Raw genomic sequence first — 23,894 nt, 5'->3', positions numbered from 1 at the left:
AGGAGTATGTTTGTGACAAGGACTAGAAAAAGAAGACTTTTGAAACTTTCTCTGAATTAAACATGCGTTTGTCAAATTGTATGCATGTTAAAGCTGAAAAAGTATGTAAACTTAATGTAAAAAAAAAAAAAAAAAGTGTATGCTTTTGAAGACAAAAGATGACAATGCCAAACAGTTCAGATGTACTATGAAATGAAATGTTTTGAAACAAATGAAAGTATATTATATTAACGAAAAAAATGTCACAAAAGACATTCAGAAATACAAATACCACAGAAAGTGACAACATAAAAATGGTTAGGGATCAGGAGATGCTTGGCCAGAGGAACAATAAGACAGCTGTGCTCTAACAGGTGATATAAAGAAAATGTTTAATGAGATAAAGGTATGTAAAAATAATAATTTTATCTGTAAATTGAGTTCTGAATCTCAAAGTGAAGACCAGGAGGAGGTTTAGTAAAACTTAAAACCAAAAGGGGGAAAAAATCAAAAGCTACTGGTCATTCATAAAAAGTCAAGTTAACTCCTTGAATTTACTCCCACAAGCTTCCTAAAATGTACATGTAACAGATAAGATAAAAATGTGAGTTGAAACCTCATGCTTTGGTGAGTAACTTATGCTATAGAATTGAGAACTGGCTTCTCTTACATGTTTTCTATTTCATAATGGTTCCTCACAAGAAGGCTTCGGAGTGCCTTCTGAACTTGTCACGCTGTTGGAAGACACAGCAGTGTCTATTGGCTGCTCTGGTCTTCTCGCAGTTTAAGGTGTTTGAGTCACCTGTGTTGAACCGTACCCCATACATGAAATAAGTTCCATTGTGGTTAGCAGGCATGGTCACATGGCTGTTCTATTTAACAGCATTTTTTAATATAATACTATTAAAATAGAAGTTTATATTCTTTTTTTTTTTTTTTGGAAGTAAATGCTGCTGTTGATCTCTTGGCATTGTATCCAGCATTGTGTGGTCTTGAAAGTGATGAAACTTAATTCTGAAGCAAATCATTTGGTCTGTGACTGAACCAGTTGACTTTGAAAAATGAGGAAGTATTCTTGTTACCCTCCAACCTTAAGAGGCTGGGATTGGCCCCCTGTGGTGGCCCACACTATGCTCTGTATAAAAACAGCTGGTAGAATTCAGTTTTTCAAAACTGAATATTTGCATAACATGCTTACCCCTCAAGTAGAGAAAATTGACCTGTAATGAACATTAGGTACCACTACAATACTCTTCATACTCTGGATAAAAAGTAACTGGACTTGGAGGGGGAAGAACCTAATGCCTTTCTGACAAGAACATGGTTGGTTCTTTGTCAGAAGATGAAGTTCTTTTTTGAAGAACTCTCCATGGTGCATATTTTGTACTTGATCTGTGTGGGGGTGTGACTGGTGACAATGGCTAAAAATACTTGTTTTCAGTTTTGCTTCTACTAATATGGTTGTATAAATGATTAGTTGCTGGAGGAATATTGATGCATCAATTTGGCCATCACTAAACTCCTTGTGCGCTTTTTTCCTCCTCTGATTTTTCATGGTAGCTGTTTGAAGCCCTTGTTTCTGTGAATAATTTGTGACTTTTTTTTAATGTCTGCAGGTTCGGTAAGAGCACCTTCAACCTCTGGAACATCTCTTTCTTCTGGCCACCTGGGGTACAGTCCGTTTGGACAAGGAGATGTGCAGAATGGGATTCCAGCTTCAACAGCACCAATGCAGAGGTATGCACAAGAAAAGAAAGTTGTAACAAAGGCCTACCTTGGTAGACCTAGGCTATGTCTAGACCTTTTAGGCTATAAAACAAACTAAATGCATTGTTTTTGCTGTGGTGGGCATTGACTTTTTTTTCTTATTGTTTTGAATCAACATTTTACTGTAAGGAAGGGTATTTGATAGAAAATAGGAATCTTTTTAGATAAAAAGCTTATGGAAGGATATGGGTCAGTGACTGGTTGATTAAAGCCACTTTTCCTCCAAAGACTTCTTTTTTTTGTGGTAGTCATTTTCCCATAAGGAATTTCCTGATTTCTAGAAAGGATTTGGCTGGAGAGTCCAAATCCTTTGAACAACGGAGCCTTCTTAGATATCTGTGCTGGCACTATTGCTTCTTACCCCGTAGATTCCCTTGCAGTATTTCTGATTTGTTATGATAACTAAAATGGAATTAACAAAAAATATTTTAAACATAAATTTTGTGTTTTTAAGAAACAATAGATGTTTATGATGAAAGGGGTTTGGACACGTGCAGAATACGTAATTACTTTTCAGAAACATAGCTATAGTGCTCAGTTTTTAGTTTATGTATGCTATTGACACCGGCTGGTGTTGATATGGTAGAACAACTTCTAAGGCATGGGGAATTGTAACTGCTTGCATAATGGAGGACCCAGTGAAGATTCTCTTCTCCCCTCTCAGGCCGCCTACTTCTCAGCCGTTTCTGCCAGGCTCAGCACCCGTGCCTGTCAGCCAGACATCTACGTTCCAGCAATATGGTCCCCCTCCAGCCAGTGTACAGCAGCTCAGCAATCACATGGCCGGGATGACAATTGGCAGTACTTCAACCTCTGCTCCTCCCCCAGCTGGACTGGGCTATGGTAAGGTTTCCTGTCCCTGAATCCCGAAATGCATTCAGGTTATAGAAAATGCGCAGCTTAGACTCTGAAGTGGGGGACATGGCAGGGGGGAGAAAGAAGGCATTGAAGGAACTGTCAAGTTTCGGATCCCTTAGCTGTTTGAATTTTAAGAGTATGATTACTTAAGGTTTATCTCTGTTAGTACCGGAATGTCCATCTGAAGATAAGAAAATGATATATATGCACCAGCTGAGATGCTCTAGAGTGAAGGGGTTTTGAGTCTTCTGTGATCTATTTGGAATTAAATATTTTGAGGATTAAAAAATGATGGTAATGTCCTCTTTTCTTCTTAAAAGGTCCCCCAACATCGGTTCCCCCAGTCTCAGGGAGCTTTAGTGCAACAGGATCTGGTCTCTACACACCTTACACTGCGAGCCAAGGACCCCCTCCTCCCAGTGTGTCTCAGGGTCTTCCTTTGGCACAGCCTCCCTTTTCTGGTCAACCAGTATCAACTCAGCGCCTGCCTACTCAAGTCCCTGGTTTTGCTCCACCTCCATCTTCTACAGGGATTGGACCTTCCTCTTATCCTCCTACCACAGGTGCCCCAAGGCCACCTACCATGCCAGGCCCGCCGCTGCCTGGGCAGACAGCTGCTGGACCACCAACATCACAGCCTAATCATGTATCCTCACCACCACCACCTCCATCAACTCTGTCAGGGCCCCACCCGGGGCCTCCCATGAGTGGCCTCCATGGACCACCTCCTCCCACTCATCCTCCTCAGCCAGGTTACCAAATGCAGCAGAACGGTGAGTATTCCTAGGGTAGGAATTGTAAGTTAGGTGTGTTCTCCGTGTGCTGCAAACTGAGAAACAGCTTTCAGGTTTGTAACTTGCAGGCTTCTGGCTACACTTCAGGGCTTCCCTCGTTTCCTTGGTGCGAAGGACAAATCTAAGACAAAGAGTAGGATTTATCATTCTAAGCTGTTTGTCATGCAGGTTTTATTCAGGTTAATGAAATTAAAAGAACACTAGTTCACTTGGCTAAAAAATTGTTCAATGCTTAGTGCAATAAGACTACAATTGGACCACAATTTTTTGTACTACAAACTTAAATTTGATGTCTGCAACCTTGTCCTTTCAAAAGTAGAGATTTGAAATCCTGAAAATCATTATTATAGTTTTTAACAATATACACACTGGGTGTGAATATACACTGTGTATGAGGGGTGTTATACATTGAAAAGGAGTTGCAACTTTTTCTTCTTTAATTCACAAAGCTGTATTTTTCTCCTTGTAAAACCCTTTACAATTCCTGTGTGCTTAGAAGTAATATCATTTGAACTTTCTGGATTATAAAACAGTTTTGGCTGATTTTTAATCAATAACATTTTCAGATAGCTAGGATAAAGTAATCATGTGCAACTGTCAGGATTGAAAATCCTGCCCCCCACGTGCAGCCTTGCACAAGTGGCCAGGTAAATTACTTGTTTAAACATTTGTCCAAATTGCTATGAACTGTAAAAACACTTGTGGGGTGAATCATGACGTTATTCCGTAATTGACTGGAATTGTGTAAAGTGGTGTGAAATTACTTCCATGAGTTACAAAACAAAAGAAGTTGTCATGTGCTAACTTACTACTGTGCTTTTAGGCAGTACAAAACTGCCTGAGAGAAATCCTTGCATAACTTGAGTTTGAGGCATTATGGGTCATCTGCTGGCTATTTGGCTGTTCTGTGTGCACTTTCTATTAGGTAGTTCTGCAGCTCAACCTGAATATTCATAGTACATGATCTTAATGCATGCTTTAATAATATATTCTAAAACTAGATACGTTTGTCTTAAAACACAGGTTTCTTTACGTCTGGTTTTAAGGAAGACTGTGTCAGACTGAGTTGAAACATTGACAAATGCATTTAAGCCTAATTGACTGAAAAGCATGTAGTTTCCTGTCGTAGCTTCTTGTTTTTTGTTATTTTTATGACGACAGGAAAAATGGGAGGTGTTTGATGAGGAATTGCCTAATGTTAGCTAATGTTTGATTCCATTGTCTCTTTCTTGTAAGGTTCCTTTGGACAGGTGAGGGGCCCCCAACCAAACTATGGAGGAGCTTATCCAGGAACACCAAATTACGGAAGTCAGCCTGGACCACCACCGCCACCAAAACGCTTGGATCCAGATTCCATTCCTAGCCCTGTAAGCCTACTTTGTTCTTAAGTGTGAACTCTCCCATAGTGTCTTCATGTTAAACAGAACTGACAAAATCCAGAGCTGAAAGCAGGTTTCTTCTTCCAAAGAACAGCAGCATATTTTTCTGTTTGCTTTTCTCCAGTATATCCAAGCTTCAGTCATTTGTTATGAATAAGCCCAGAAGACTAAAGAAAGGCATTGCATATGCAAGTCACTGCTCTAATTTCTCGGCTGGTCTTCTGTACCATGTTATGGTTTATATTTTAGAAATCCTGCAGGGCTTTGATTATACTTGCTTGACCATTTCTGAATTCCTGCTTAACTACTTTCCAAGGTGAACTAATTGCTGTTTTTGAGGTGGCAAGCTATCAACTGCATATTCCAGGTTTAAAGTAAGGTTCATAGGAGATGGTTGTAGTACTTTTCCTTTCCTTTTTCTGTAAAGATCTGGTTAGCTTTCTTTGGGTCATTAAGTCAGGACACTGCTTCAGTCAAATATGGGCAACTTCTCAAATTAGAACTATCTTTTGGAATGGAGTCTCTGCGAAAAGAGGAGCAATGATGTGTGATGGCTGACAAGGATGAGTAATACTAAGCCTGGGAGCATTGTTGCCCCTAGTCTGCTGTTCTCTTCCTTCCACTGCTCCTGATGCTGTTCCGTTGTCTCAGAAGGCTACAATCATTTGATAACAGGAAGCATTTCCAGGACAGTGCTTACAATCAGTTTACTTAAAAACTATAAAAAAATAATGTAGTTGTGAGTTATAGCTGAGATCTTGACTGTTGCTGTTCAAAAATTGTTGCTATTCAGAAATGGTGAGCTGTTTAGACTTCAGATTTATGCAAGGCTTGGGGCTGCAAATTTTTTTATGTGGAATATATGAACTTGTAATTGCTTGTCTGCTTCTCTTCTCTCCCACTAAATGAAATCTCAAATGGCTTGTATCAGTTACCTTCATTTCAGCATGTTCTTAAAACATAAATCCGCAATTTCTAACCGAAGTGAGCACGTGAGCCACTACGTCTGTTAGCAATGTGTTCGGTGCCCAGGCCCAATACAACCTGAAGACTCATTTTTAGGTTCAGTGAATGCTGCAGAAGGTGGTGTTTCTTGTTGCATGAACCAATGTCCAAATACCTAATTCCAGTGCTACAAGTTTGGGTAGAGAGAAGTAACGCTGTTACTCTTTGTTTTATTATTCTCTTCTCTTCTCTCCTCTTTTCTTTTTTTTTTTTTTTGTGGCACTCTTTATTTAAAAAAATAAATAAATAAATAAAGCAACTTAATGAGCTGCCACCCCAGCAGAAACCCAGGCACAGAATAGACCCTGATGCAATTCCTAGTCCAGTAAGTGCTGTATCTATGTCAATTGTAGTCTGTGTGTTGGTGACCATCTGTGCATGCCTGATATCTGACTTTCACCTTACTAACCCTCCATCATTAATCCTTTATCCTTTCCTTGCTGTCTTCTGTTTGCCTTACCAAAATGAGTAGCGTAACACCACAAGAGGTTGTTTAAAATCTTTTCTTCTGCAATGACTGGTGAGGCAATAGAAAGCAGACCATTGCGGAAACAGATCATGAAGAATGTCTCCCCTTTACTTTTCTGATCCTTAAAATACCTCCGTCAGATTCCAACTGGCATTTTCAGTGTAAGCCATCAGTATAATTGTCCGTACAGCACATGCCATGTTAACATACACACAGCATGAGCCTTTGTAGCCGTGTCTTCTACCAGTTCTAAGCAGAACTTGATTACAGTTCGTGTTGATACCGATACTGGACTAGTGCTTTGAAACTCTAAAACTGAGGAGAAACTATTTTTGTTTGGATGTTAACTCCTGTAAATCTCTTAGTTGACTAATATGAGGTCCGGGGAGCCGTAAACATTCTTTCATTATCTGTGCTCATAAATAACCATTACATTTTGATTTTGAAAATAGAATGGTTATGTCTAGAGAACTCTACCTAAAGAAAAAGCAGCTACCTTTTGCATTGGAAGAAAAAAAAAAAGCAATGACCCTTGTATCAATTCTTCCTTGTTTAACCAAATTTGGTCATACAACAGCTACAAGCAGTGAAGTCACAAATGTCAATCAGTCTGTAGGCTTTTGAGATGGAACTAGATTTATCCTAGAAGTCAGTCTCATGCTATGGGGGTGGTGTTTTTGCTGGCTCCTTGGAAGCCATAGTGAGAGGGTAGAAGTTTTGCTGTGCAAAATTCTGCATTTTGCAATTTGACTCTAAGCAAAGGTACGTGTGTTTGGTGGCAAGACAGCTGCTGGCTTTCATGCTTAGATTCAAGCACTGGAATGGTAAAGGTAGTTAAAAACGTGTAAGAATAATCTTCTGTTCTTATGGATATTTTAGTCAAGTAAAACTGATGTATTTCTGTTTTCTTAAGTACATTTGCATTAATGAAGAAATTGAAATTGTAAGAAATTTACCATTTTTTGGCTGTTTTCTGCTTTTGTGAAGTTTAAGCTTGAATAATTTTCAGCTCTAGTGAAACTTCACTTTCCGCATCCCCAGAATTCAAATCATAAATTCTTGAGCACTACAGTGCAATAAAGATTTACAGTTCAGCTGGCAATCGTGTCTTCAGGTGAGAGCTGCAGTGGATGAAAATAAACACATGCTATGAAAAAGCACTGGGAGCACAACAGAAAGGAAAATCCAGGTCATGTATAGAACTTCACCCTGAGGCTTAAAAAAGCTTCTGTTTTTAATTTGGCTAGGACTAGTAAACAGAAACACTAGCAAAAAAATCCTTTCTTGACTTAAGTTTGCTTTTTATGAGTTCAGATTATTCCCTAAAACACAAAGTATGCTACTACTCAATACTTGGGGAAAATACCATTTATATTTTATTGTTAGTCATTCAGTAATAATTGAAATCCAACTGAGAGGTGACTGCTTGACAAAACCTGCTTGCCTTAGACCTCTTATTTTTAGAGCTAGTGATGTTTGCCTCAGGTTCCCTTTCCACTGTCTTACAGATGCAAGTGTGTTATTTTATGGTATTTTAATCTTTGGAGGTTTGATTTCAGTGTGATGTTTTCTTCGATCATAGATTCAAGTGATTGAAGATGACAGAAGTAACCGTGGATCAGAACCATTTGTCACTGGAGTAAGAGGACAGGTCCCACCGCTCGTTACTACCAATTTCTTGGTCAAGGATCAAGGTAAAATATTTTTAACAATGAATTCAAGCAATGAACACAAGCCTAAAAAAGTGGTGGAATTGTCTTTAATCATTCAATCATTCAGGTCAGAACTGAAATTTACTAGTAGTATTGTTTGAGTTGGACTGGAAACAGTGTATTTTTTTTAAGTATGGGATGCTATTTGGTTCATGGATTTTAGAGAAAGAATTTAATCTTTTTATTTCCCATGACTTTATTTGGAGATCTTAAGCTCCCTTAAAACTTCAGAATCCAATTCTGTAATCAAGTGCTTCGCTCTTCAGCCAGACTTACAAAATCAGACATTAGAAATGTCTGAGTTGAGATCTTTGCCCATAGTATGATTTAGTCTGCAAAAAGAGTGGGGTGGGAATACTTTAGATGTTAAGTTGATATGGAGTCAAATTCACTTGTTTTGAGTTAAAGGCTTTTATTATGCATAGTTGTAAAGAGGCTTTTGGTTGGGAATTAAGTTCTATGTCTTTTTTTTTTTTAAATACATTCTTATTCTGTGACTCAGCAGCAAAACTGAAGCTATCTTGATTTCTGTTCTTAATATAAACTTTACTGAAATTTGTCGGCATTTTTTCCTTTGTTCTCCAGGGAACGCAAGCCCCCGCTATATAAGATGTACATCGTACAATATTCCCTGCACGTCAGATATGGCCAAACAGTCCCAAGTTCCTCTAGCTGCTGTCATAAAACCGCTGGCTACCCTACCCCCAGATGAGGTGAGAACTGTTTGTGAAGTCACACTCGCACTGTATGCAATCTGATCTCATCAGGAGAATGCTATTAGATGTTGCTATTTTGCAGATAACCTTGTTTAACTTTCAACAGTAGGCATGTTTAAGTAACAAAGTCTAGGTAAATGTTGGTTCTTTCACAAGTGTGTGGTAGAGATCTGTAAGGCAGAAGAATGTTGTGTTCAAAACATTTAATATTTTGATTGCTATGAGAATCTCAGCTTTCTTTTTTGCAGTAACTGTCAAGCATCATTCTGACTAAATGACCAAAATACTAGGATGCTAATAAATGTGTGCGCTTTGAGTTGATCTCAATTTCTTTCTTGGTCTGCAGTATTGAAATGGTAACAAATCACTGATAGTGTTTTCTGGGATATCAAGTTGTGGAGTTGGATGAGAATATATCAAGCAGTGCTGGTTAAGCTGCCTAATGTTGTGTCCATGCACATCACTGTGTGGGATAGCAGACAGCGTGAGACTGAGTTTCAGGCTCTGCTGAACTTGAATTTCTGCACTTTCTCTGTGCACCGCTTGTTTCCTTCTAGGTGTCATATGTGGCTAGCTAGGCAGCCTTTTACCTGCTGTATTTGGTTGCTGAATAGATAAAAGCTTTGAGAATGAGAGCTGGAAACTGTATTAAAAGTATGGCAAATACTCTGGGTGTTGTGTAGCATTAGTTCACTTAGAGCAGTGACATAAAGACAAATATGCTTGTGAAATTTTAGTATGTTTGCAGTGTTCTCTGCCTTGTAAAACTTGACTTTAACATCTCATGAAGGAAGGAACATTCTCTAGTGTTTAAGGGTGATTTTGTTTCATTTGGCTAATGTTCCTAAACTACGATTTGGATTCTGAAAATAAGCTTGTGATAAAACTGAGTTGTGAAATTAATTTCTGTATTTGGCTGGAGTTTAAAAGGAGAGCAATAGGCAAATGTTATCTTACTTGAGAAACCTGGGGGTGCATTTTCAGACAAGTTTCACAAACTAGCTATTAGCGCTCATGGTTTGTTTATGCTTTGAACAAACACTTGTATTATCCAGAAAAAACATCTCTAGGACTGGAAAATTGTGCTGGAGATTGTGGAAAGTTTTTTATGGCAAGGGCAAACTCCCTGTGGAGGAGCCCTTCTGATATATGTAGGCTCAGCTGCTGAGAGCAATAGGACTGTAAGTAGAGCTAATGTTTAACGTATCAGAGGTAAGAGGATAAATAAAATAGGACTGCTGAAAATGCAACATCTGGATAAATCTAGAACCTACGAGAATTCAGCATCTGGTTGCAAGATACAGGGCTTTTGCCCTGTGTTAATGCACAGTTCAGAAAGCAAAACTTGGGAGTTCTAGTAAGAAGTATGTGTGCCTTCTGGTAGTAAGTGGTAAGTAGCAAGTTATGTATAGTACTGCTTATTTTCGCAGGGGGGTAAGAGGGGGAGAGGCTTATTGTGTGGAAACTTAATACTAATATTGCCTAGCAGTCAGAAAACTTGAAATTTTGTTTCCTCAGAGGAGGTCAGCCTAGTGGGTAGGAACTGAGACAAACTGGCAGCAAAGCCATTGTATTGTCAACAAATGACTAGTGGGGGTGAATGAGACATTTGATACATCTGCAGCATGAAGAAGAATTAAGTGTCAAGGGCATTTGTTCAACTTAAGCTCAAGGAATACATTCTTTGTTGAAAATGACCAGAGATTTAGGGTGCCTGGAAGAATTAAGATTGGGCGCCTTAAATGTCATAGTTTAAAAGTAATTAAACATCTTGAGCTAGATTCTTAGTTACCGAAAGGTGTCTTGAACTATGAATGTAGCTTGCAGCTTGCGAAAGCTCTGTCTTAATCATTTTAAAGTGCTTTTGCTCATTCTGAGGTTAAAAAGCTGAAGAAGTTGCCAAGCATCTTCCTCTGGTTTGGCTGCAAAAAGACTATCTTGCCAGTAATAGTTGAGAAATGGTATCACTAAATGATAGCAAGTCCTTTAAAATTACATGTGGTGTCAAGACAAGCAGAACATACGGATATGTTGTATTTCATGGAGAACTTGAAAAAGAAGTTTTAACCATTTAAATTTTTTAAGATAATCCAGATGCTTTAAACTCTTGAATTTGTGGAATGCAGTGACTGGCTTCTATTTTGTCAAAAAAAAATGTTTTTTTACAAGGGAAAAACAGGAGGTAAAGAGTTGCTTCTAAAAAAAATCAACCTGGGGTGAGGTGGAAATGGTGTTCGCTCCCATGATGTTATCACAGCCACTGTTTGCATGGCTTCAGTCTTCAGTATTCACTTGGGATCCATCTGTGCTGTGCAGCGTGGCTTTCCTTCTAGAGCTCATGCTCCTCAAGCAGGCTACTGTGTAAGGTGGTGCAGCACCATGCCTGAGTACTTGTTTGTGTCTAAGTGGGATAGCCTGTTAATGACTGCAGCCCACAAAGGAACTACTGTGTTAACAGCTAGAGCTGAAAAATATTTGTAAAATATTTGTTTAGGCTTCCCCTGCATTCTCTCTCACAGCTGCCAAAAATACTAAATTCTATACAATTTACAAGGAAATAGTTTTAAGCTTTGCAGTATATGCGGTTGCTTTTTTCTCATCATCAAGTGACCTTTTTGATTTTTTTTCCTGTTTCCACAGACCCTTCCTTATTTAGTAGATCATGGAGAATCTGGTCCTGTCCGGTGTAATAGGTGCAAGGCCTACATGTGCCCTTTTATGCAGTTTATTGAGGGTGGAAGGAGGTTCCAGTGCTGTTTCTGCAGCTGTGTCACTGAGGGTAAGGCTTCTTCTGAAAACCATCCTATAGGCACTACTGTAGTGATCTTCAAAAAAAGATGTGAAGAAATGAATCTTAATCATGTTACGGTCATATCTAATGTATGCTATGCTGTAATGTGTTTACTGTTGGGGAAAAAAAATGAATAAAACACGTTCACTGCCCAGTTATTAAATGATGTTCAAATTAAGCAGGTGCTTACGTTTTGTAGTTTCATCATACCAAATCTTTTAATGTGAGGTACTTGTTGCATGATGTATTGTGTTCTGAGAAATTATTTGTGTTATTGAGATGAATATCTAGTTAGTAGCATGAGTTAGGATTTTTTTTCTTGCTCACAAAGCCTGTTTGGACACTGCTTAAAGATGAGATTGCAGGTAAATCTGCTACAGTTGAATAGGAGTATTCAATATATGCCAGTTTATCTTCACTGCTCTTCTAAATCAATAGAAAACATGCTTCCTCTTAAGAGATGTGAAAATCTAATGTAGTTGTACCTAATGCTTCAGAGCAATTCCTGTTTTCTGTGAAAAAGAAATCAAGTAATTAGCTTGTACTGGATGTGTACTTAGAGAGTAGAGAGTGATATCTGCTTACTTACACAGTGTTAATAGTATCACAGTGTTCTTCTGAATTGTTGGCACTTTGTTTTGAATAACTCATAATAAAAAGAGGGGCTTAGTTTTTTGGTATGTCTGAACTGTCTCAGTAATAGTGAAGCTTGTAGCTTGTTGCAAATGCTATTGCAAGTCATTTCTTAGTACTTTTACAAGACCTACATTTCTCCTTGGGACTAAATCACTCGGGAAAACTCAAAGTGCATGTTGCAGTGACCTTTCTGATATGAAATACAAAATCAGAATGTAAAAGATTCAAGAAAAATACAATAGTGACTGTTATGTGCCACCTGGTGCGTAAGGCCAAAGGAACTATTTCTATTTTTATTTTTTGGATGTAATGATTCTCTTAATTGCATCAATATTTCTTGTAATACTTGCGTGGTAGCACAGAAGTCTAGCTAGCTATTTTTCCAGGAGTTTTATTTGAACCATCTGTGACAGTGCTTATCATAGTTTGTCACTGAACTTCATGTTTTTTTCCTTACCCAGTGCCACCTCACTACTTCCAGCATTTGGATCACACGGGAAAGCGAGTAGACTTCTATGATCGACCTGAGTTATCATTGGGGTCCTATGAGTTTCTGGCAACAGTTGACTACTGCAAGGTACAGTAGTATATGTTTATTACTATGTTATGCTTTTAAATAAAACCCGAACGTTTTCAGAAAAACTAAAGTAATCTGCTGTTTGTTGAGAGATATCAAAATTTGTCGGGGTACATGGTAGCGCTGCATTTCAAGCACAGTGCACTTAGATTTCTGTTAGATGGGCAGGAATGTGAAAGTAATCCGAAGAAACAATCACTTATGAGTGAAAAGTATATGAGTACCGTTAGAGTTTTGACCTGCATTTGTTTGTTCATGTTACAGAGCTGTTGTGGATTGTGTTACATGACCTTAATGTGACTTCTTCCCCTTCTTCCACAGAATAACAAATTTCCTAGTCCACCTGCTTTCATTTTCATGATTGATGTGTCTTACAATGCTGTGAAGAGTGGCTTAGTGAGGCTAATATGTGAAGAATTAAAGTCACTCTTGGATTACCTGCCCAGGTATGTATAATGTGTACTATTGTAGCCAGTCAAAACAGGGGAAACTCACTTTCTCCCTTTAAAAAAAGCCAGGGGTTAAAAAAAAAATAAAAAAAAAAAGATAACCCTGTCAAGCTTTTGTTTGCAAAGAGATCAAGCAGGACATCTGAGTACTTTTCTAGCTGAAAGATTTTTCCTTCCTTTTATTTTCTCCTTTACCCTTTACTGTGTTGTATTCTGTGTAATGATTTTGCGATCGACTTAGAAGTATGTCTCTTACAGAGAAGGAAACATGGAAGAATCAGCCATTCGAGTAGGCTTTGTCACTTACAACAAGGTATTACACTTCTATAACGTGAAGAGCTCATTGGCGCAGCCGCAAATGATGGTTGTCTCAGATGTGGCAGACATGTTTGTGCCACTCCTTGATGGTTTCCTGGTGAATGTGAACGAGTCCAGGACAGTTATTGTCAGGTAACAGAAACTGAATTATGTTGTGCAGAGTAAACATTTTGTTTGGTAGACTCAAGTGTTTCATTTACAAGTGTCATGTTCACTGTTTATTTGTTGTGTTAAGTGCCTAGAAGTCTATACTCTCTGAGATGAAACCGACAAAGGAGAGGATGGGAAAATTTATGGAGTGTAAGGGTTTATTTGGCTTCCAGACCAGCTTGGCAGAGGCTATATTTAATGGGATTTAGTGCAGAAGTGTCTGTCTAGGGGAGGAAAAAAAAAATCAAAATGGTGGAGAATGAAAGTTATAGGAATACAGAATCGTCATCTTTAAGACAGATGCCCAAGTAAATTATAAATGAAGACAACAATGGTGTCTGATTTTGGTTCAATGGAAAAATTGAATAGGGTTAGGGAAGGTTAGGGAAAGGTGAAATCTAGAAGGAAAGAAAGAAATTAATAAAATTTTGGCAAGCTATTTAACACTACACTTGAATTGTAATTAAACTATAGTGTGTAGCTAAGTAGGTTTTGGGAACTAGACGCAGTTCATGTTAATGAAAATTGCCTGCCTGTTCTGTAGTGCATTAACAATAGCAAGTACAAATCTGTGAATGAAGTCTATTAATCTTTGAATAGCACATTGGATGTTTGGCAAACAGAGGTGAAGTATTGCTAGTCTTCCCTAAGAATTTACCTAGCAATATGCGTTGGTATATATTAAAAGAGCACAAACAGCTATTGAAGTATGAGGTTTTTCACGCATAAGCAATGGGTGGCAAATACTGTGTTTAAAACAAACAAACAAAAAAAAAGTATCTTCAGAAAACATACATGTTAGGAACTTGTGTTTAAACCACCTCAGTCTCACAGGTCAACAACTAACTAAAACTGTGGCTTTACCACTTACATAGATTCTTCCTGAATTCCTCCTTTTTCCTTGCTAGTTTGCTGGACCAGATTCCAGAAATGTTTGCAGACACAAGAGAAACAGAAACTGTTTTTGGACCTGTGATTCAAGCAGGACTGGAAGCATTGAAGGTTGGTAAATGCATTGTCATAGCAAATTTTCAGTCTGAGTACTCTGAAGTTCATGTTCCATCATTCTCTACTTGGCCCATTAAAGTGCAGGTACTTCCAGTTCTATGTAGCCAGCTATCTCTTCTCTATATAATTTTTTAAAGCATTTTTGCTGAGAATACAAGAAATGAAGCCTAATCTTGGTGACATGGCAGTGTTTTTGCTTTGACCAGTTTCCAGAACCTACAGAAAAGACCTTTCAGTGTTAAAACCAGGTGCTGAACTCCTTCACATATCATTTAGGAGGAGTTCTGTAACACAGTGTCTTTGTAATCCTGTGCTGGAAGCTCTGGTATAAATTTAAATAAAAGGAGAGAGTGCGATCTGTTGAAGTTGTCCATACCAATATGTAAAATTTTATTATATAGCAGTAAAATTTTCCAAAAGTTCTTCCATTCTAGTACTTCAGGTAATTGCATGTGTGATCTAACTCAGACTTGTATGTATTGATCGAATGGATTTCCTGTATGATTCCACCAAATCTGTTCTTACAACTTCATTTGTCTGTCATATAAGTCCTTACAAGTCTCCCCTAAACTCAGGTTTGGTAACTACTTCAGTCAAGAAGCAATTCGAACTACTAATTGATTGCTTACTCTATGTATCAGAAAAAATGACCTACTAAACATTGGTGGGAGTCTACATAGACTATTGATTTAAAATTAATGATCTTTTGGAAGTCAGATTATGACATCCTTTTCCATTTCTGTGACTTACCTTATTCCCACAAATTCAGTAGCTGAAAGCAATCTAACTCATTTGTGCAAAACTTTTTGTAGCTGAGTCCTGCCTTTAGAGAATTTACTGCTCTTTGTCTCCTTGAAGCTAGACCTCTTCTCCCTGCCATGGAACTAGCACAGGTCCAGTAGAACTGAAACTTCCTTTTCTGTAACAGATCATCAAGCTGTGCTCTCTGTGATGGGTACCATTGATAAAGCCAAGTGATTACTGAGCCTGTGTGTAGTACCTTCTTGACATGAAGAAATGAAGTAATAAAGATGCTTGGATGTGTGTCCTTGAATCACATTTTGGTCTAAATGCTTTTATTAAATGTTTCTAACTTGAGCAATTTCATCCCCCTCTTCTGTAGGCAGCTGAGTGTGCTGGCAAGCTCTTCATTTTCCACACCTCTCTGCCCATTGCAGAGGCCCCAGGGAAGCTGAAGAACAGGGACGATAAGAAACTAATCAACACAGATAAGGAGAAGGTAATAATGATGCTTTTGATTCATTTCTACATTATACTCCTTACAGGGTAAAATAGCTCTGAAGTATCACTGAAAGAGTGACAAGGGTAGCATGCAGTGTAACCATCGCAGTTAATATCTTTTAACATTACACTTCATTGGCTGTTCTCAGGCACAGTTGTGTAAAGTTGATATCATAAGGATAGCTCTGGTATAAGAAAAAGAAGTAGATCTGTATTCTTACACGGCATGAAGTACTATAGATGATGTGTTAAAGTAAACATGCAGAATTTAGGATTAATGCAAGATGTGTAGTAATTTTTATGACATTACAGTCATTTTCAAAGGCAGGGTCAGGAAGGATGTCATATAATCTGAATTTTGCAGAATGGAGACTTGAAGCATTAAATGTGTTTTTTCCTGTGATTATAATCTGCCTCTTGCTTTCCTTCTCTAAGCACAAACTTTTGATCTCACATCTGACTTCCTTTCTTAGACTTTGTTTCAACCTCAGACAAGCTTCTACAACAACTTGGCTAAGGACTGTGTGGCCCAAGGCTGCTGTGTGGATCTGTTCCTATTTCCAAACCAGTATTTGGATGTGGCAACGCTAGGCATAGTAACTTACCAGACAGGAGGCTCCATTTATAAGTATGCGTATTTCCAGGTAAGAGCTCCATTGAGTCAGACTCGTATTTGATTTGAGTAAAAGTTGCTCTTTAGCTGCCAGTTCTTTTTTGTTGTGTAAATCATAGCAAACAAATACTTCTTTGGAGATAAAAAAAAAAAAAAAATGAGTTTTTCACCAAGAATATTTTGTTAGCTTTGTCTTTGCACAATCTCTGTGAACAAGAGCAACAAGCTATGCTGTTAACTTTTATCATGACATTATATTAGTAGGACACTGAGCTGATTTTTTAGGGTAAAACTGCAAGTGGTGTATCTTTTTTTTTTTAATTGTGATTTATGGTGAAACTTGAATTACTGATTGTGTTTTAGCTGGAGACAGACCAGGATAGGTTCCTAAATGACTTGAGAAGAGATGTCCAGAAAGAAGTGGGATTTGATGCTGTGATGAGAGTACGCACAAGCACAGGTGGGTGTTAGCATGAATGAGTCTTAAAAAATTCACTACTTCAAGTATATCACATGGGAAGTAACAGATTTTTCCCCTAATTTAAGCCTTTTGAGACTAGACTATGCAAAAAGCTCTCTTAAAGCTCTGACCTTGAAGCACTTTGTCAAGACTGAACAAAGATTCCTTTTGAAATCTGTCAAGATAATTAGTGTCCCTAGTGACAGGATTTTCAGGGCTCTAAAGGCTGTCTTTTTATTCTGTTGAAAAGCACAGCTCATTTATCATGTATCCTTCTTTTGTAGGCATTCGAGCAACTGACTTTTTTGGAGCTTTCTATATGAGCAACACAACTGACGTAGAGATGGCAGGTTTGGACTGTGATAAAACCATCACAGTGGAATTCAAGCATGATGACAAACTGAGTGAAGACAGTGGTGCACTCCTTCAGGTGAGGCAGGGGAGGGTGAAGGCTTTCATAGAAGAAGGAAGGCAGTTAACAATTGAAAAATGTCAACAAGAATGTGTCAAAACAAGAACCAATGCCTAACTGTGGGAGTGTGCCAGTTGCAGATGATTATCGCTCTAAAGCTGAATTACTAGACACTCAAGGAACTGTAAAGTCTTCCTGTCACTTCCTGTATCCCTAACCTTTCAGAATACACGGTCTCAGAGTGAGACCTGAGAGCTCAGCTTCGATCCACAATCTGTCTTCGAAGACAACTGCTAGCATTTGCTGCCTGTTACCTTTCATTGACTCATCCTTAGCATATGCTTTTAAGTTATTGTGCAAATCCTCTACGTAATTTTCTTGTCTGGACATCTGAATCCTGATTTTTAATGAAGTATATTCAAACCCCACCTTTCTTACCGTAGCAGGACCTCACTTTCCTGTATCTTGGCATTTTTGTCTTTTGCAGTGTGCTTTGCTATATACAAGTTGTGCCGGACAGCGACGACTCCGCATTCACAACCTCTCACTAAACTGTTGCACACAGCTTGCTGACCTCTATCGAAACTGTGAGACAGACACACTCATCAATTACTTGGCTAAATATGGTAAGGCTAAATATGGTAACAAGAAACATAACCTCTAACTGTGCTAAAATGCCTCTTGTCATTCAGTGACACCTGTTTAGTCTTTTTGCATCAAGTGTCAGGTGGCAATCCTGATGTTTCAATCACTTATCACAGATTTGTACTCTTTCCCATAGTACTGTTGTTTAGGGCAAGAGGTGCAGATAGAAGGTGTAGGTTTATCCATCCTACAAAATCTTATCTATATTTTTAAGAGGTTTGTATTGAAAGCTGTCTGAATTCATGTTTGTATTTATTTTTGGACTGGTCTAGTTATTCCTGGAGGAAAAATTGGGAAGTCAAAAGAATAGGAAACAGTGGCCTTTGTTCATGAATATGGGTTAAATATAATACTTGTATGTATTGTACTCTACTTAACCTTGTTTGTACCTATTATTTTAAGTGTATTTTAAAGCATATGAGAGATGGAGAGTAGAACTATATGTAATAAGAGGAGGGTAAATGAGCTTCTTTAGGTTTTCAGTAGGAATTCATCTCTTTCATTACTATAAAAAAAACAAAAACTTAGATTTGTTTTATGGAAGTAGTGTTTATTTTACAGTTCATGAGCCATCTTTTGATAGCTGTCCATTTCTTTTCTCTCTTTCTGTGCAGCATATCGTGGAGTTCTGAACAGCCCAGTAAAGACTGTCCGAGATGCACTGATTAACCAGTGTGCCCAGATCCTAGCTTGCTATCGAAAGAACTGTGCTAGTCCATCTTCTGCTGGCCAGGTAAACACTAATGCTTTAAATTTGAACCAGGGGCTCAGGTATTAAAAGGGACTGTAAGCTTCTTCCAGAGAAGTTCTGCACTATTTTTGCAGGTCCACATTATGATTAGACTGTCAGTTTCACTTCTCACATATGAACCACACTGTTGGCTCATGTAAGCTTTGTTCTGTCAAGCATAAACTTATTCAGCAAGAGAGCTGGCCAACTTCTGTCTGCTTGTGACTTGCAGCTGATCCTCCCTGAATGCATGAAGCTGCTTCCTGTGTACTTGAACTGTGTGTTGAAGAGTGATGTCCTTCAGCCTGGTCCGGAGGTCACGACAGATGACCGTGCCTACATTCGCCAGTTAGTCACATCCATGGATGTGGCAGAAACAAATGTTTTCTTTTACCCCAGGCTCTTGCCCCTGGTGAGTAATTCAGTTTCTTAACACTGGAGACTTGCTGTTGTCTTGACTTACCTTAAGGACTGGCATTTGTATTTTATCAGTGGGAAGTAATTTGAGAAGTATTTGGGATCTGCCATCTGTTGGGATACGTCATTTAGTTCTTTTCAGTGATAGGTACATTACTGCCTCTTGTGAATTTGCTGAGATCTTCTCTGAGCTGTGAGCACATGACAACAATCTTCTGATTCTTTAGTAGTCTTTCAAAAATCCTAAGCCATCTTGTAATTTTATGTAGTAATTATAATTGTTGCAGGGAAAATCCACCTACTATTCTCACTTTTAAGTAACATAGTTGCTGGAATAACAGTAAATACCAATTTGGCTCCAGAAAGCAATATTGGAACTACAGAATACTTTCACAACAATCTGTTGTTCTCTTTTGCTAACCAAGAGTTTCTAATCTGCTTCTGTGTCGTGTTCAGTAAGAAAGCTAAGCTAAGAAAATGAATACTTAAGTCTGAGCTATTGCAGTATTATGAGTCCTAGCAATTGGTAAACCACTGGGGTCTTAGTGGCAGAAATTTTCAGAACTTAATGTTTTTATTTTATAACCTTGACTTTTTTTTACTTCACTCTAAAACAGACCAAAGCAGATGTTGACAGTGACTCCTTACCAGCAGCAATCCGCAACTCAGAGGAACGTCTCTCCAAGGGTGACATATACCTGCTGGAGAATGGGCTGAACATCTTCGTGTGGGTGGGAGTGAATGTGCAGCAAGGCCTGATCCAGAACCTCTTTGGAGTGTCATCCTTCAGTCAGATTAGCAGCACTTTGGTGAGCTGGGTGACAGTGTGGGAGATGTTGTCTATAATAATCACTCAATAGTTAAAACAATGAGAAAGAAAGTTGGGAAAAAATTTAAAGATATTTACTTTTTACTAATAATGAGAAGCGCAGATATGTGAAACTAATGGAGACATCCCTCATCTGGGCATGTTGACATTTTTTTGGCTGGCTTTATTTGACAAGCCACATTTCCACTGACAGTAAGGAGAACAGGTGATACATAAATGGGACTGAAAACTGACCTTCATTTCTGTTGCTATGTTTTATTTTCTTTTAATTAGCTGAGGTCAAATAAATGGTATGCTAGTGGTGGTAAATATATTTGTAATGTTACATAATATGGTGAAACTGCTGAGATCTTTTAAATTGCACTCTATTTATTTGTCTAACGGGAATTGAATGTTTTTAATTTCAGAATACTCTGCCTGTTTTGGAAAATCCCTTTTCAAAGAAAGTACGATCTATTGTTGACATGCTTCAGGTGCAAAGATCCCGCTACATGAAGGTAAAAATGTTGCCTCTCATTCATAGCTCTAAGTCCCCTTCCCTGTTACTCTTACCAGAGCAGGTGATACCAGTCTTATTCATGTAAAGGCTAATGCTGAATTTACTCTTAAAACTGTGATTCAAACATAAGTTTTCAAGCATCTCAAAAAACTTCAGGTATTAGATTTGGAGTTCTGTGTTTAACGTAGTTCTGAAACTAGAATTATTTCGGACATAATATACTACTGCACAAACCACATACCATGCGGTAAATTCCTTCTAAGTTTGGCTGAGACTTAATCCAACTTAATTATAGAAGTGAAAGCACATAAGCAATATATGCAGTGGTTCTAGTTATCTTTGTTGGATTTTTTGAGCTAGTTAATTTTTTTCTCTTTTTCTTTCCTCTGGAACATTAGTTCTGTTAACTATCCACTATTGCTTTTGTTTGCAGTTAATAATTGTGAAGCAAGAAGATAAGCTGGAAATGCTCTTCAAACACTTTTTGGTGGAAGATAAGAGCCTGACTGGGGGAGCTTCATATGTGGACTTCCTGTGTCACATGCACAAGGAGATTCGGCAGCTACTGAGCTAGAGGAGGGAGTGGTGCTGGAACTCAGCAGTGACATTTCAGCCTCCACTAATGACCTGATCAGAAGGCCCAGCGCCCTCAAAAAGGACAACGTAGAAATCTGTACAATTCCATAATTTTTAATACACATTGCATAAGCAGAAATCCTTTCAACCTTTCCCAGTCCCATATGAGAGATAATTTCTTTTTTCCTGGTGAGGGCTAAAAAAAACAAACAAACAAAAAGGCCTTTGATACCAGGTCTTTTACTTGTATCTAAATTGTTTCCTGTGCTTGGCAGGAGTTCACCCCCCCCCCCCATGCTCGCTAATCCTGTTGTAATGAATGTAGTTTTTTTCAGTTCACTGTACATGATTCAACATTGGGTGAAAAAGCGATAACTCTTCAAAATTTCTGGTAGTTGCTGTGTGTTTGTATGGGCGCGTGTGCATGCTCTAAGTGTGAAGAGGATGCGCAGGATGGGAGGACAAGAGGCATGTCAGGTGATGGTAGCTAAAGCAGCCAAACATTTTGCCTCTTTTTCTTTTTAGAGGGAAACGTGACATTGCAGAGCACAAATGTATCATGTGGCTGTCTGAACCAGAAATCCTTGAAAAAAGAAATAAGTGGTAAGCCAGGAGGCAGGAGGGCAAATTTCTTTCCACAATCTTCCCTGTACTATAAGTTGCTGTGCAGATCTGTACTGGAGGAATTAATAGTTCAGTGAACAACAATAACTAGCTTCTGAACAGCATAGGGGTAGAGTCAGAGCTTCCTGTTGGTGTGAGTGGTGACTCCTTTCCTTCTCATTGCACAGCTCCGTGATGTCCTACATGATCCATGTTCCATGGCCTCTCTTCTTCTGCAGAGCTTACCTGTCTATCCAGATGGTGGTGGGAACAAAAGCCTCTTACGGTTAAGCAGAAAATACTTTTAAACAAGGTGATGTGTGGGAACTGGATGAAAAGGAGATGGCCATTTTCAACCACGCTATTCTGAATCGTAGCAAACAAGCAGGAATTTGAGTTTTACTGATGCGAATTTGAGACTGCTTTGGACCCTGTTTTAGAAGGAAGGGGATACAAAAATAGATTTAGACTGTACTGTATTAGGTATGGCAAGTACCTGATTTCAGTTACTGGAAAGGATCGGGGCCGTAGTGAAGAGTTTCATCACTGGATGTTTATGCCCTCCCCCATTCAGCCTAGCGATCAGCTTGCACAAAACCTTTTTATAAGCCTGTTTGTTAAACTAAAATACCTCAGATTAGTCCATCCATTTTGGCCACTCTGCCACTCCATTCTGCAAGGGTGAATGAGAAGACTCCTATGAAAAGGGAGCAAGTGTAAATCAAATTCAGAATCCTAAGGGCTTTGATTATTCACTTCTGAAAGGGGGCTTGTATATTTTAGCTTGAACGCTTACCAAGTGTTCCTAAAATACCCAGGAGTTTGAGCCACCAATAGTACTAAAAGTGTGAGGAAAAAGTGTGGGTGGATTAAAGGAGATACGACCTGGGCTTGACATCTCAAAAGAAAGTCCTTGTTTAGATCAGAAAAATATTTGATTGTGGTTTTAGTTCCATATACTGTAGCATGTATATAAATCCATTTTTCTTCTAATGCTGCTAGTTTGTCTTCCCTCCCATCACTACAGAGAAAGGGGAGTATGAAAATTGTAATGGAGGAACTTTCAAAATGACAGAACCTTCCTCATTTTTGTATGAATGTGGCTGACTTTTTACTCCATGTGTTGCCTCCAGCCCAAAATCTAGAGGATTTTTAACCAGAGGGGGGGAAAAAACAACTTCCCAGGAATATAAGGCTCAGCAACCACAGACTTCCACAAATACTAATTTCTAGTATTAATATTGGGGGGTGTGGGGGTGGAAATGAGATCATAAATGAACCTTTTGTTTTCTTCACTTGTTTTTTCCAATGCATCTTTTAATTTGTAAAGAAATAAAAATATATTAAGATGTATTTTATGTCATTGTTAGTAAATAAACACTGCTTATTTTTCCAAACCCTGTATTTTGCGGGAGGGAGGAAATGGGAAGGGCTGAAGTCTAGCTAAGTGGTCCTTTACAATCCAATCTTCTGCTGACCAGGTTCAGTCTTTTTTTTCTTATTTACAGTGAATGGCGGTAAGAAATTCAGCAAGAGCCAACAGACAAAAGGTGCTGTTTAATCTCAGTATTACTTCGCTTAGATGAACAGTTTTAATTTTCTGCCCCTTCTGAACTTTCATTTTGCAAAGACTTCATTTTTCTGTTCTTTTTTTTTTTTTTGTCTAATTGGAAAAGTATTGCTGTTACCTTGTGACAAGGCCAGCTTGAAGACTTCTGCAGTCTTCATTTTTCAGAGAAATAGAGTTACTACTTTGGAGTCAAGATAACAGGGAAGCTGATTTTCTTTTCTCCTGTTTCTTGGGGTTTGATTTTTTTTCTTCTTTTTTTGACTAATTGCAGAAATAAAGTTCAGATTGAACTGGCAGTGCAACTGGACTGTAGCCTAGAGCATTGATACTGTACACTTCATTGATAACCTTGCAACAGTGTGTATGAAAGCACAAGACGGTCATTGCTAGAAACATCCAATTTCTTAGTTTGCTATGGAATATTTTGCAGATTAGTCTCTTCTACAGACTGTGCATTATGTTCAGAATGCACTACTGGACAGATACATTGCAATAATGATGGACCTTGTGCATCTTGTACATTAATTTTGGAGTAAATTGTGCTTGCAGGAACCTTTGTGGTAGTACAGTGTGTATGGAGATTGCCTTGCTGAGCCAATGTCTACTGGGATTGAGCCCCTGTTGTGCTGGGACTGAGCGAGTGGTGGAGCTGACGAGGGTGGCATGCAGGGCAGTCTTTCTGCACCCATA

The 23,894-nt window shown here is 38.5% G+C and overlaps 1 protein-coding gene across 5 annotated transcripts in view; it reads left to right on the top strand.

Moving 5' to 3' along the window:
* SEC24C (SEC24 homolog C, COPII coat complex component) overlaps positions 1 to 22,987 on the top strand; it is a 33,438-nt gene extending 10,451 nt beyond the window's left edge. For 3 of the 5 annotated variants that reach the window (XM_068689484.1, XM_068689485.1, XM_068689487.1), the window contains 22 exons: positions 1,596 to 1,716; positions 2,411 to 2,589; positions 2,925 to 3,377; positions 4,635 to 4,765; positions 6,039 to 6,107; positions 7,834 to 7,945; positions 8,549 to 8,676; positions 11,320 to 11,458; positions 12,568 to 12,683; positions 13,005 to 13,129; positions 13,391 to 13,582; positions 14,509 to 14,602; positions 15,732 to 15,848; positions 16,324 to 16,494; positions 16,827 to 16,923; positions 17,208 to 17,353; positions 17,823 to 17,961; positions 18,595 to 18,713; positions 18,943 to 19,122; positions 19,745 to 19,936; positions 20,364 to 20,453; positions 20,889 to 22,987. In XM_068689484.1, the coding sequence (XP_068545585.1) occupies positions 1,596 to 1,716; positions 2,411 to 2,589; positions 2,925 to 3,377; positions 4,635 to 4,765; positions 6,039 to 6,107; positions 7,834 to 7,945; positions 8,549 to 8,676; positions 11,320 to 11,458; positions 12,568 to 12,683; positions 13,005 to 13,129; positions 13,391 to 13,582; positions 14,509 to 14,602; positions 15,732 to 15,848; positions 16,324 to 16,494; positions 16,827 to 16,923; positions 17,208 to 17,353; positions 17,823 to 17,961; positions 18,595 to 18,713; positions 18,943 to 19,122; positions 19,745 to 19,936; positions 20,364 to 20,453; positions 20,889 to 21,029 (3,251 nt within the window). In that variant the 3' untranslated portion in view covers positions 21,030 to 22,987. The remainder of the gene's footprint in view (positions 1 to 1,595; positions 1,717 to 2,410; positions 2,590 to 2,924; positions 3,378 to 4,634; positions 4,766 to 6,038; positions 6,108 to 7,833; positions 7,946 to 8,548; positions 8,677 to 11,319; positions 11,459 to 12,567; positions 12,684 to 13,004; positions 13,130 to 13,390; positions 13,583 to 14,508; positions 14,603 to 15,731; positions 15,849 to 16,323; positions 16,495 to 16,826; positions 16,924 to 17,207; positions 17,354 to 17,822; positions 17,962 to 18,594; positions 18,714 to 18,942; positions 19,123 to 19,744; positions 19,937 to 20,363; positions 20,454 to 20,888) is intronic. The other 2 variants (XM_068689489.1, XM_068689486.1) reach the window with 2 other exon arrangements.
* Positions 22,988 to 23,894: the final 907 nt, after the last annotated feature.

This window comes from Anas acuta, chromosome 7, assembly GCF_963932015.1.
Source record: "Anas acuta chromosome 7, bAnaAcu1.1, whole genome shotgun sequence".
NCBI classification, from domain to species: Eukaryota; Metazoa; Chordata; class Aves; order Anseriformes; family Anatidae; genus Anas; species Anas acuta.
The sequence above is the reverse complement of the archived record's forward strand: the minus strand, read 5'-3'. Positions and strand labels throughout refer to the sequence as shown.